We start from the raw sequence: 13555 nt of genomic DNA on the forward strand, positions 1-13555 counted from the left end.
AGAGAGAATAGAGAGAAATATGTATGTGGTTTGTTGATGCTCTCTAAACACAAACGCGTGAAAGGCAAACGGTCTAGCAATGCGTGGTATTGTTGATCAACTTAATACTTTATTTAAACATAAGGGTTGCTCACAGTTCGAGTGTGTTATCTTGTTAAAGTTGCCACCTTTTAACTTTAGAAATAAACTGTGAATACCCTAATATTATAATCCTAGGGAGAGCATGATATGTATTATGTGTTGCCCCGTCTGGCATCACCTTTAGTACATCTCGTGTTCAATTGTAGGCATAATACATTACATCACTTTAAGAACACACCATGTTTCATTTCTAATATATTATGGTGCATTTACATGGTATGCATGGTGAAATAATAACAAGGTGTTGTCAGTAGCGACGTGTTTGTTGTAATTTTGACAAGATCGGCATGCTTATTTTCAGTGCTGCCGATCTTAATTTTTATATTGCTATTAGTTGGGAAATTGTATTTAAAATACTCCATTTTAGTATTTCATTTTATCGTGATTTTTAAAGAACTTGGTGTTTTCAGAACGATATTAATATTTAAAATTGCTGGATTTGTATAATTTTTGTCCTCAAAATATAAAATATAAAAGATATCGTAGTTATCAATGGAAAAAGACGTACACAAAAATCGTATGGAAAGGCGATTATTTTATATTAAATATCTTTTTCTACATTGTCATAATATCAAGCCAAATGGACTACTGATACACTAGAATAGAGCGGCAGAATGGTTAAATTACGACTTCGCTTATATTATCGATATTTATGTGTTTTAATCTATATGTCAGCCACTGTGGCGTAGTGGCAAGCAGTGCGCGCTCCACTCCGTAGCACCTGGGTTCAAGCCCTGGTCAAAGCAACATCGCAAAAAATATAGAAAAAAGGTTTTTTCTTAACAGCGGTCGTCCCTCGTCAGGAATGGCAAACCTCCGAGTGTATTACTGCTATGAAAACAGCTTCTCATAAAAATACAATCGCCGTTCGGAGTCGGCGTAAAACTGTAGGTCCCTCCGCTTTGTGTGACAACATCAAGGCGCACGCCACAAGTCGGAGGAGAAGCTCGGCCAAACACTAACATATGTGTAAGCGTCAATCTATTATTATTATTACTAATCTATTTAAAAAATCATTTACAGTTTTATAGGAAATTGCCTTATTTTACGGCCTGTACTTTTTTACAAGTTACAATATATGTGCAACCTGTGTGGAGCTTACGATAAAAACATATATTCAGGCTTATAAGCCTGTAATCAAACATTTTTCTACATTTAATTTGAAATAGTACGCACGAACAGATTAAAAGTAGTAAATAATTAGTACTTTTTCTAGTACTTTAAAATGCGTGACCGGAATAGACCTGCCGAAAAAGTGAGGTTAAGTTACTGACAACACCTTGTTATTATTACACCATGCATGGTATGAATCTGTTCATAAGCCGTATGAATTTTCCTATAAAAGAAGCACCAACTCTATGAAGAAATGAATGAAAGCGATATATATTTAACAATTTTGACTTGTATACTAGACAATATTTTTTTTGTAAACAACAAATAAAAAAATTTTATTTTGTGCTAGCTTCGAAACTAGAAGCTTATTTTTTGTTAAATGTGCTTTAAAAAGGACCTACTGCCAATGAAGCCTTGTGGATTGCTATTTTCCCATATTTGTAATGCTTCCATTTAAACATCTTTGTGGAAAAACAGTTTTTTGTTCAGAATTGCTTGTTTACGAAACGTTCGGCATAAGTTGAAATCATAGGGATGCCGTTTTCTTCCGTTTCTCAGTGGATTTTATACTTGAAAAGGCACCAAAATATGTATGCAATACTTCTACATATCTTCGTTTAAAGCACAAAACCGCGCATCAAGGAAATGCAAAACCTCGTATGGGAGGTTTCCTAAATTTTAAAAACGGTTCTCTATTTTAAACTTAATAATCTTCTCTCCTTATGTCTAAGTCGATATTTTATTATATCGATATTTAATTATAAATGGCTAAGGGCTTGATGTCAGGAGCTTCCGATGACCAAATATCTTTTTTGGCACAAATTTCAGTTCCGAGGTTTTGCAGAACCACGATACGCGCTTATGTACTTTAAACGACGAATATGTATATCGCTTGAACAATATGTGTTTGGCCTAGCTTCTCCTCCGATATGCGGCGTGCGTGATTTTGTCACACAAAGTAAAGGACAGTTTTACGCCGACTCCGAACGGCAATTGTATTTTAATGAGAAGTTGTTTCCATGACAGAATACACTCGGAGGTTTACTATTACCAAAAGAGGGGCAACACTATTAGAAAAACTGGGCTTGAACTCAGGCTCTGCGTAATGCTCTACAGTAGCCGCCACTACTTTTACATATATTGCTGGTATATTCAAAATACTATCCCGAACTTCGGAGTGTATATATGTAATATAAAAAAGAATGAGAGGTACTATAAGAAAATGTACCCAAAATTCTGGAGCAAATGAAAAAATGCTCATTGAAAATAGTTCACATGTATAAATTAAAAAGGAAAAGTTAGAAAAAATAGCAATGCGGTTTGAAGGAAACATGAAGCCATAAAATGCTTGTTTGTTTCGTCAATACTCTGATCTTTGTAAGATATGGCACTCTATTATTTGCAGTAGTTTGCAAATATTCACTAATGGTTCTAAAATCGCAAACATTTTCGTGGGATGTTTTTGTTTGATTTCGAATTGAAAATACATTACGATCATATTGCACCGAAATAAGTGCGGTATCTCTGCATTTTTGTAAAAGCCAGAAAGAAGCATAAACTGTATGAAAAAATGAAAGGGAGAAGTATACATGCCTTCTATAATTTTGACTTATATGTATATTTGGCAAGTCTTTGTGTAAACAACAAAAAATACACATTTTCATTTCTTTGCCAGCTTGGAAAATATAGGCTTATTTTTACTTAAACGTGATATAAAACTCATTAAAATGTTCTGTAATGTCTTGTTGTAAGTTTGTTATCATAGTTCTTCGTATTTTTATTGTCCACTAAACGTGAGTGGCTTCAATTTAAAAAGTTCTAGTACAAAGAATTTCTTTGTTTTAATTTTGTTTGTTTATTGTTTTTAATTTTTAAAATTCATACTTTTGACATGTATGTGAATGGCGGAGTTGCCGCTTTCCTCCTTTTCGGTGGGTTTTTATATTAAAAAGGCATCAAAATGGGAAAAACCCCCCCTTGGTATCTCTGCATCTGTTAAACTTTTTATGGGAAGATGTATGAAAATTCAACTTGCTATAATTTCATATGCTTAACAGTATGTTTACAGTATCTCCCCATAACTTTTCATATGAAAAAATTTATTATATGCATCCCACTCGATATCATTGAATTCCTCATTAGAACATGTAGTCCCTCTATTTTAACGTATCAACAGTTCATATGGCTTCATACCATGTAAATGCGCCATTACATTACTTTATGAACACATTACGTTACACTTCTGTTATATTACACCAACTCGCTACTATGCATGTATATATAATTGATATATGAATAAAGCGGGCACTCGCAGCTAAAAAGTGAAGTCATCGTACCACGCAACCACGCATATTAAAAACTTTTTTATTTTATTTATTTTCTACTTGTTAGTCTTGTCTGTAGAAAATTTTGCAATAGATATTAAAATAATTCAACGATATTAATAGATTGATGCACACACATGTATATGCATATGTATTAGGGACGTCAATCCCGGGATCCCGGGATGTCGGGATCCCGGTCTGTTTTAAGTCCCGAATATCCCGGGATTAGTCGATTTAAATCCCGGGATTGCTGGAAACAATTTTTTTGTTAGCCAATTAAATTTTTATCAGAAATATCCCCTCTCAAGGGAAAAACAAGAATTTTTTGCAACCCTTAATGCTATAATTTCTTTAAGATCGCATTTCTATCAAAAGAAGGAATAATTTTGCTTCGCTCAAGATGGAATAGGTGATGCACTTATATATTTATTTTTTACTTAAATGTGTTAACTTTTTTATTTTTACTTAAATATACTGATAATATCTTAAATTGATCTCAAACAGTGATTTAAAAAATGGTATTTTTTTGTTAATTACATTGTCATTTTACAAAAAAAAATCATGTAAATCAAAATTTCACACTTTAGAGAAAGTTGGTTTAAGTTCACCAAATTATCATAAAAATATCAAACTTTTTAATCATAATTTAAAAAAAAAATTCTATTATGCAGTTTTATAGCCCATTCAATTTAATACAATAAAGTGCAATTTTAAAGTTGCTTAAAACTCCCTTGATTTTTGAATTTTTTTTAATGACGATGTTGGGCATTTTCTTCCTTATAACGAATTTTTTTGTGGCAAAAAAAAATATATAAAATGTCAACGCGATGGTTTAGCAACTTCAAAATTGCATGTACGTATATATTTTATTAACAAAAAATAATACCATGAAAAATATTCTGAATATTGCAAAAAAAATCTATGCAAAATATTTCTCGGAGTGACCGTATATGCATTTGTACTTGTAGTACAAAAACTATGTTATAAATTATCGAGGATATGTACATACATACATACATTAGCGCACACAAGGGGTGGGTTTGGGGGTTCAAATGATCATTAAATTTCTTTTTAAAATTTTTTTTATTACTTTTGAAAGTTGAGCGCATCTTATTTTTATAGAAAATTTTATTAAACAACTAATTTTTAAGCAAACAAAATTTAGGAATACCGTTAATTTTTCCATTATCCAATGATCAGATCTAAACGAAATTACGGGACGACCGTTGAGGTACCATCTTTCCGATAAAAAATAAACAGAAATTGAAATCGGTTCACGTGGTCCAAAGTTACGCGGTAGCATACATAAGTCGGTTTAAAATGTTTGAGTTCTTTGTTAATTTTAAGTAAATATAGTACAATTTATGCAACTTTAAAAGGTTTATTTATTTATTACATACTGTACATAAAACTTGCATAAATATATTTTAAAGAGCCTATTATCTGAAGCGAATTTTCAGAAGTATAAACCCCTCCCAAAATATATTCCTGTGTGCGCCCCTGCGGGCGGTTTTTTGTTGATTGAAAATACTGATTTATCGCCTTAATAAATATGTAAATGTATTACAATAAATTGTACTTTTTTTGTTATATCAATCTGATTTAAAATACTATAATAGGATGATCACAGATGTGTTGCACTTTTACCTGAATTTCGGGACAATCCCGGGATTCCGGGATTGTATTTTCAGATCCCGAAAATCCCGGGATCGACAAAACCCCGAAAATTTACATCCCTAATATGTATGCACATACAGTATCGGTCATATCTATAGCACGTCATTTCAAAGTGAAATTGTTTTCCACTATTAATTATCTTTTTGTTTTTAAGAATTTTCAATTAAAATATAGTTCATTCTCAGACAAGCCCCATATAAACCCAAGTATAACAATTGGTAGAAAACTACAAAAAAACCCAACAAATTTTCTCCTAAATTTCAAACTTTTTTCTAGGAAGTTTTAGAATTTTTTCGAGTACAAAGTTTTTTAGCCCCTTCAATTTTAGTCTGATAATGTACAAATTTCAAGTGGCTACGAATTACCGTTGATTTTTTAGAATTTTTTTTTGTCGCATTGGCTTCCATATAATAGGCATGTTTTATTCAACCATCACAAGCAAATAGCTAAATCTTGGTCAAATAAAACGAAATTAGCGTATTTCCTATGTTAGCCTAATTTTGGCAGTTGTTTGACTGCAAATAGTGCCAAAGTAAGTTTTTGCCTCTTTCTGAGTGGCTGAAGGAGAAAATTTCTGATGCTGAATGGCAATGCCTCTTGTTCAATATACCAGCCAAGATAGCTTTTCATAAGCCAATATAATTGTGTTGGGTAAGTCCTCCATAGAAAATAAGCTATTAGCTCAAATTTCTGGACAAATAATGAATAAACTCAATTTATTTGTATATGGAAGAAATCCCCAACACCTTTGGCGAAAAAAATTCTAAAAAATCAACGGTAACTTTTAGCCATTTGAAGGTTGCACATTATCAGGCCAAAATTGATTGGGCTATAAAACTGTGTATTCATAAAATTTCTAACACTTCGGAGAAAAAAGTTTGAAGAAACTATTCGCGGACGAAAAATTAACAGCGTTAGAAAAGTTCAAGTCGGAATGTAGAAATTCTGGTGAATTTAATGTTGATAACATAATACAATGTTGAGCAAAATGAAATGTGATGTTCTTTGAGAGCAAATAAACGAAAATATGGTAAATCTTCACATAGTTTTCATTAATTTGTAATTTTTGGTAAATTTTTTATCTTGTTCTCCTTTTATGAAGATGCAAATACAATTTAAAATAATGATAGTTTGGCATAAAGTTTACACACATATGAGTAGTCCAATGGCAAACAGCGTTATGTGATTTTATAATAGAACGCCATAAATTTGAAAAAAACGACTAAGACAACAAGTAACATTTAAATAGAATCTTTTTTTATTACCAAAAAATTTTGATAAACAAGAGCCTTATAAAATTGTAGCATAACATAACATGACATAAGATAATATTAGCTGTCTATATGACTTAAACCAGTTTTCTAAGTTCATCAGATGCATACTTTTGAAAGATTATAAATAAGTATGATAGCGACTTTTGGAAGAAGAGTTAAGATTTGATGCTATTTTTTTTCAGAATATAAAAAGATTTTGCACTGTGTTGTTACTGGACATGAAACTATTTTAAATACTGGTACGTAATCCACCAAAAACTAAAAATCTTAAAAATTTTACATAGCGTACTTTGCAAGTGGACTACTCATATGTACATACATACCTAGACTGGCAATCAAAAGTGAGTGCATGGTGTTTTTTGCTTAATATTTGCAATGTTTTTCAATTAAATTTTTTTTATTATCTTTTTATAAAAATGTGGTTCATGCTTTAATACAAGTCAAACTTTTAAGCTTTATACAGAACTTAGAAAAATTCAACGAACTTTCGTTTAAATTTTGACCTATTTAATCTGAATATTTAGAAAAATTTTGAGTACGCAGATAGATCGGTTTTTTAATTCTAGTGGAACCAGATCAAGTTTAAAGCGGCTAAAAATTCGGGTTGATTTTTAATGATTTTTTATTGCTGACGGCTTTTGCACTTTTTACCGAATAAAAGGGAATTTCTTGTAGAATAAAAAGCACATGACCGTTTGCAAACAAATAAAAATTAGCGCTATTCTTTATAAATTGCACTTGTTATATGCATAAAACCGCAAAACCCGTCGAAAATAACAAAAAAGTTTAACTTAAAGACATTGCAAATATTAAACAAAAAGCAGGATGCACTCACTTTTGATTGCCAGTGTACATACATATTTGTATTTAAAATTAAGTACATATGAAATAATTTTTGTGGCACGAACATATACATACTTGCTTTCTAAAAGTGGGAATAAAAATTGGACTCGCATAAAATTTTAATTTCAATAACTAAAATTTTAGTGAAAACATTTTCAATAAAGCTTTCTGTAACTTTTGGCGAATTTACGTTTGTACCTACATATCCATTTATAATATTTTAAACAAAGCGAATAGTAAAATTTAAAATGGAATATGGAGTTGACAATTAAAAAAAAAAAACAAAACAAAAATTATTACTTGGTCCGTCCGGGTTTTGAACCAAGACAAACGGCGAGATGCCAAAAAGTTGCACCGCCTCTAGCATACGCGCCACAGTACATTATTCAAATTCCAATCTCTAAATCACTACTACATATATGAAATTCTTCATTCATCCAAAAAGACAAACGCATAAATATGTATGCATTAATAAATGTAAATATGTGCATACATATGTACGATTGATCTGCTTTCGTCTTCCCCTCGCTGTCCTCCATACACAGACAAATTATTAAATTTCTGCGAATTGCCACGACGCCAACAATATTAACCCTAGGTTACGAAATATTTAGGTTTTCGTATAAGTTAACATTTAATAAAGCCATACTCGTACATTTTTTATGGAGAATAATAATATTTCGTTTAAAATTCTGCATGTAAACATGTTCTGGACGATGCGTGTAACTTTCACGAATGAAAAAAACTATGTCCGCTAAAACTGGTTAAAATCAAATTTGAGTTGACATATTTTCACGCATACATGCAGACACACATATGGACATATACAGTGGACTAGCACTAGCTTGGACATAGCATATCTTGTACTTTGATGTGGTTGAATATTATTATGGTACTGAAGATTGGCTTACGGGTGAAAAAAATTAAAAATCATCCATGAATATATGTAAATATATTTTTATAAACGTTGTGAAGTTTAGAAATTTTTAATATTCAAAAATAAATAGAATTTTTTTGCAATTATACAAATGGTGTTCAGGGCACATTGACCCACCTGTACAAAAATCGTGGCGCGTCATGGACAAAAATTTTACAATTTCGGACCGAAAAATGTGCAAACGAGCAAAGTTGCCACGTTACATTTGTGAACTTCCGATAAAACCACATATGTTTGTGAATTTAGGAGTTTTGATTTTATTAAAAAAAAAATAATGTATTTTCCTGCAGAAAACGTTCACTTTATTTAATGTTAATTAAAATTACACCCTAAAATACTAGTTAATGACTGAAATATTGTTGTGGAACAGAGGAATAGATTGTTTTGTCAAAAATTATCAAAATTCGAGATAACTAGTTTTACTGGATATAGAGAAATAGTTGCCACTTTTCACTTTGCTGGCCGAGATTTCTTAAATTTTAGATTTTAGAATTTTTGTGTCGGACTGAAAAAGTTGCCCTTGTAGGTGATGAATTTGCGGGGAGATGTGCTGCGGTTGTTATGAATGAATTTATTTGGCTTTGAGAAATACGCGCATGCGTTTATGAATGAAATAGTTCTTGTTGTACTTGAATATGTGCGTGATTATGTATGTATGCTGAGTTGTACATATGTATGCATGTGCGTAGTACTTGGGGAACGCCCTAGGTTCCAGTCCGCGCATGCGCTTTAATTGTTAGACTTCATGTTCAAGGTGCGGTCTGAAAGCACAACTTTCTAAGCCGCACTGCTCGAGCGGCTGGAACGGCCTAGGTTCCAGTCCGCGCCTACGCTTTGGTTGGTGAACATCATAGTTTAGTTCCAGTCCGCGGCTATGCTAAGAGTTGGCTTAAGCACGGCTGGTACGCCGCTGTCTCTCTAGGTCCCTCAGTTCCTTCAAAATCTAAGTTAGTGTATCGCTGGTTGATGCCCATTCGCTGGTTCCTTTCACCATATAGTCGACTACTAACTGTGGCGTAAACATCCCTCCAACGGCAAGTTTAAGTTGGTTCATCTGCCGATGGAAACGAGGGCACTCAAAGAATACGTGGTGGACATCTTCTTCCACGCCACTTAGACAGAAGTCGCAGTAGGGGTCGTGCTCATGTTTGAATTTAAACAGGTATGCCTTAAAACAGCCATGACCACTCAAGAACTGGCTCAGATAAAAATCTACTTCGCCATGCGTTCTATTAAGCCAGGATACCAGGTTTGGTATGCAGCGATAGGTCCAACGACCTTTAGTCGTACTATTCCACCTGTTTTGCCACTCCGTAACGCTGCTTTGCCGGGCTTGATGTCGGTCTAATTGAGTTAGAGTACGCCGCGTGGATGCAAGGACCGTCGATTCTCTCGCTAGTATATCTACGGGTATCATACTGCCGATTACGAAAGCTGCTTCGTCCGACACTGTTCTGAAGGCGCTGCAAACTCGGAGCGCGCATAAACGGTATGTTGAGTTGACTCCGCGGAAGTATGCTGGACACTGTGCGGCGTTTGACCAAATTGGGGCCGCATACAGTATTTTGCTTTTAACCACGCTCGCTAAGAGTAAACGCCTGCGCTGTTTCGGTCCTCGCGTATTAAGCATTATTCGCGATAGTCCCGTGATAGTTGAAGCTGCTTTCTCTCTCACATAGCTCAGGTGGGCGCTGAAAGTAAGACGCTTGTCTAGCACCACTCCCAGGTATTTAATTGTGGGTTTCGTCGTCATGGTGTGGTCGCCAATTTTTAGCGCTACCTCCTCTAGTTTCTTACGACTCGAGATAAGTATTGCTTCTGTTTTTTGCTCGGCTAACTTCAGGCCGAAGCTATTTAACCAGCTATTAATCACGCCGACTGATGATGCTACCTTTTCGCATATGACATCAAGCAGTTTCGCAGACACTACTACCGCAATGTCGTCTGCAAACCCCACTATGGATGATCCCTCAGGCAATTCGGTACGGAGAACTCCATCATACATAATGTTCCATAGCAAGGGTCCTAGTACGGATCCTTGTGGAACGCCACCTGTTATCTCAGCCCGTTGCAGGCCCTCCTCCGTTTCGTACCACAACACTCGCGAATGGAAATAACTTCGTATTAGTCTCCGAAGATAATAAGGAATGCCAATGCTCTCCAGTCTATCGAGTATTTTAGCCCAGTTGGCAGAGTTGAACGCGTTCTTTACGTCTAAGGTAAAAATAACGCAGTATTCTTTTGCTCCTCCCAGCCACCGTGTACCGCTTGTTGCATCCCGTGCTAACTTAATGACTTCTGATACCGCATTCACAGTGGATTTCCCTTTTCTAAACCCGAATTGGTTTGCCGATATACCGCCTTTTTCTTGGACTTCCCTGTCGAGACGTTTAGCTATAATATGCTCCAAGATTTTACCTGCTGTGTCTAGCAGACAAATAAGCCGAAAACTTGAGGGATCATCCAGAGGTTTACCCGGCTTTGGTATTAAAACCAGCTTGCCTCTTCCAGATTTGAGGGAAAGTTCCATTCGTGAAACACTCATTAAAAACTTGTAGGAATAAGGAAGCGCACTGGTGGACTGCAAGCTTAAGAGCTATGTTGGGTACGCCATTGGGGCCAGGAGCTTTCTTTACTTCCACCTTCGATGTTGCGAGTGTGATTTCTTCTTCCGTTACAGGGTCAACAACACTCATCCATAGTGGACACTAACGGTCTCTGCACAGGAAATAGTGTCCCCACGACGGACTTTAGGTATGCAGCGTTTGTCGGGTTCATGTTTCTGCCTTTCAGCTTTTTTGAGACAATTTTGTAAGCCAAGCCCCAAGGATTCCGTTCAGCATCATCGCAGAGCTCTAAGAAGCATTGCCGTTTACTTTCTTTAATTCCTTTCTTTAGTGCGTCGCGTGCACTCTTATAAGCCGCACGAAATACCACGAAGTTGTCTCTTTCCCTAGCTCTCTGAGCATTTCGCCTACATCTTAGACATTTCTTTCGCAGGTCCGCTATGTTATCGTTCCACCAGTAGACCGCATGACGATACGTGGAGGAAGTTCTCCTGGCCATTGATGCATGGAAGCTGCGCGAATGTCGGCCATTAGGTGTTCGGCCATGGAGTCTGCTGACCCTTGGTAAACGGTGGATGGTAGCATGCTGGTAAACGATTCGGGGACGAAAGTACTTGTTTTCCCACCCGTGCGATACTCCGGGGTTGTGAGTCCGCTTAGACAGTTTTCGTATGCAGTTGATATTGCAAATTAAAGCTGAATGATCACTTTGCGTATAACACGTGCTATGTTTCCATTCATTGAATCTATATAGCCCGGAACTGATAAAGGTCAGGTCTATTATTGACCCAAAACCGTTTCGGCTGAAAGTGTGTTCAGTTCCTGTGTTTAGTAAAACGACGTCCAAACAAGCGAAAGCCTCCAGAAGAGCTCGCCCTCTTGGGCTTGTACTGCGGCATCCCCACTCTTGTGCCCACGCGTTGAAGTCGGCTGCTATAAGAACATTCTGCCTGCCTCTAGCATCAATTGTTAGATTTAACAGTATATTTTCGAATACCTGTATACTTATGCTTGGCGCAATGTAGCAGCTGTATACGTACAAGTTGCCGATTTCCGCACCAATGAAGCCATTTGCGGACACGGCACCCTGCATCCAGCGAGCTGGGTTCCCGCATGACCAGAGAGCCGCTTTTTCGCTTTGATCCTGAAGCCAGCACTGAGACGATTTCGGTTTGTATGGCTCACTGAGTATCGCAATATCGATTTTTTCCTCTAATATTGTTTGCGACAGGAGGTCCTGCGCCGCTTGGCAGTGGTTGAGGTTAAGCTGCAAAAGTCTCATCATACCTTTAGTTTGCTTAGCGCCAGTTGATATACCGGACACTTGTTGCCTCCTGCCTGGTGGCTGGTAGGATTGCTGCCGCGTTTTACGCATAATAAGCACCGTGGTGCATTTGTGCGTAGTTTGGCCGTATGCCCAGTTTGACCGCACTTGAAGCACGGTTTGCCAAAATCGTCGCTGCTCCGACAGCCCTTCGATATGTGGCCGAACTCAAAGCATTTGTAGCAGCGCTTTGGCTGTATTTTATGTCTTATTCGGCAGATAACCCAGCCAATTCTGATTTTACCTTGGCCTACTAGCTTATTGGCAAAGCTCTCGGGTAGGAGTAAGGTTGCGGTCTGTGTGCCTCCGTACGCTTTTCGCATCGACCGGATATCGGATACTAGCACTTTAGTGGACCCACCCTGACCATTTAAAGCTAAGCACACCTCTTCGCTTGTCGTAACTTCGTCGATATCATGTATCTCTATATGAACCATTTCAGTTAGGGTCCTGACTTCTGCTTTACCTGCCAGTACTCCTTCGATTGCCTCTTGAAGTTTCGTAGTATTTACGTCCTCAGACTTATTCAGCTGAAACAAGAGATCGCCACTAGCTGTTTTCCTGATCTTCCGCACAGTTTCGCTTAAACCCTTCAGGCCTTCCTCGCTCTTTACCATTTTCAAAATGTCAGCATAAGAACACTCTCCAGAGGATTTGACTACAATGGCGTCCGGGCGGGTTGGCTTTTTTCTCTGCCGTCTTTTCGGTTTCACCTTAGTCCACTCCATATTTAAGTTGGCTGTGGTAGCGTTGGAGCATAGCGACTGGTTATCGCTGGTTGATCACTGCTACGAGTTTGGCGATCCATTTTCTCTGCTTGTGCTCGAGGTGAGTTGACACGAATGCGTTTATCTTTCGGTTGTGGGCGGTTCTCGGGTGTGGGTTCGTTCGCCGACCTCTTCCCTGTTTTATCACCTTTGACTGGCCGGTCTGTTTGAGTCGATTTCACTGAAGTACTAACTGAGGTTCTTTCTTGATCATTACTCTCAACGATTTCAAAGAGCTTCGAAATGCTGGTCAGGACGTTTATCATTTGCTGATTCACGTGCCTCTGGCTATCCATCATCTTCCTCAGTTCCCCAATCTTCTCCCCAATCATGCGGAGGGCGCCGTTGTACTTTTCAGTAGAGTTCTCGATTGATTGGATTCTCTGAGAGTCAGCCCCATTTCCGCTTTCTATGCGTGCTGCTGGTGACCCTGCAGAATCCTCCACGTTATTTGAACTCGGGACATCCGTATTGTCACTGGCTGGTCGTCTGGCCAGTAACGTGTTACGTACGGGAGATCGTTGGGTCATTCCGCTCCGCTGGAAGGGGCTACTAGCCCCGGACGGGGGTTGGATCTCGGTGCCTTGG

General features: G+C 37.1%; 1 protein-coding gene across 1 annotated transcript in view; it reads right to left on the reverse strand.

Moving 5' to 3' along the window:
* Positions 1–12637, reverse strand: part of LOC118734786 — a 17683-nt gene extending 5046 nt beyond the window's left edge. The window contains exon 1 of the mRNA XM_036464477.1: positions 12164–12637. Within this exon, the coding sequence (XP_036320370.1) occupies positions 12164–12637 (474 nt within the window). The remainder of the gene's footprint in view (positions 1–12163) is intronic.
* Positions 12638–13555: the final 918 nt, after the last annotated feature.

Source organism: Rhagoletis pomonella, unplaced genomic scaffold, assembly GCF_013731165.1.
Source record: "Rhagoletis pomonella isolate Grant_MI unplaced genomic scaffold, Rhpom_1.0 Rhpom_scaffold_00001, whole genome shotgun sequence".
Lineage (NCBI taxonomy): Eukaryota > Metazoa > Arthropoda > Insecta > Diptera > Tephritidae > Rhagoletis > Rhagoletis pomonella.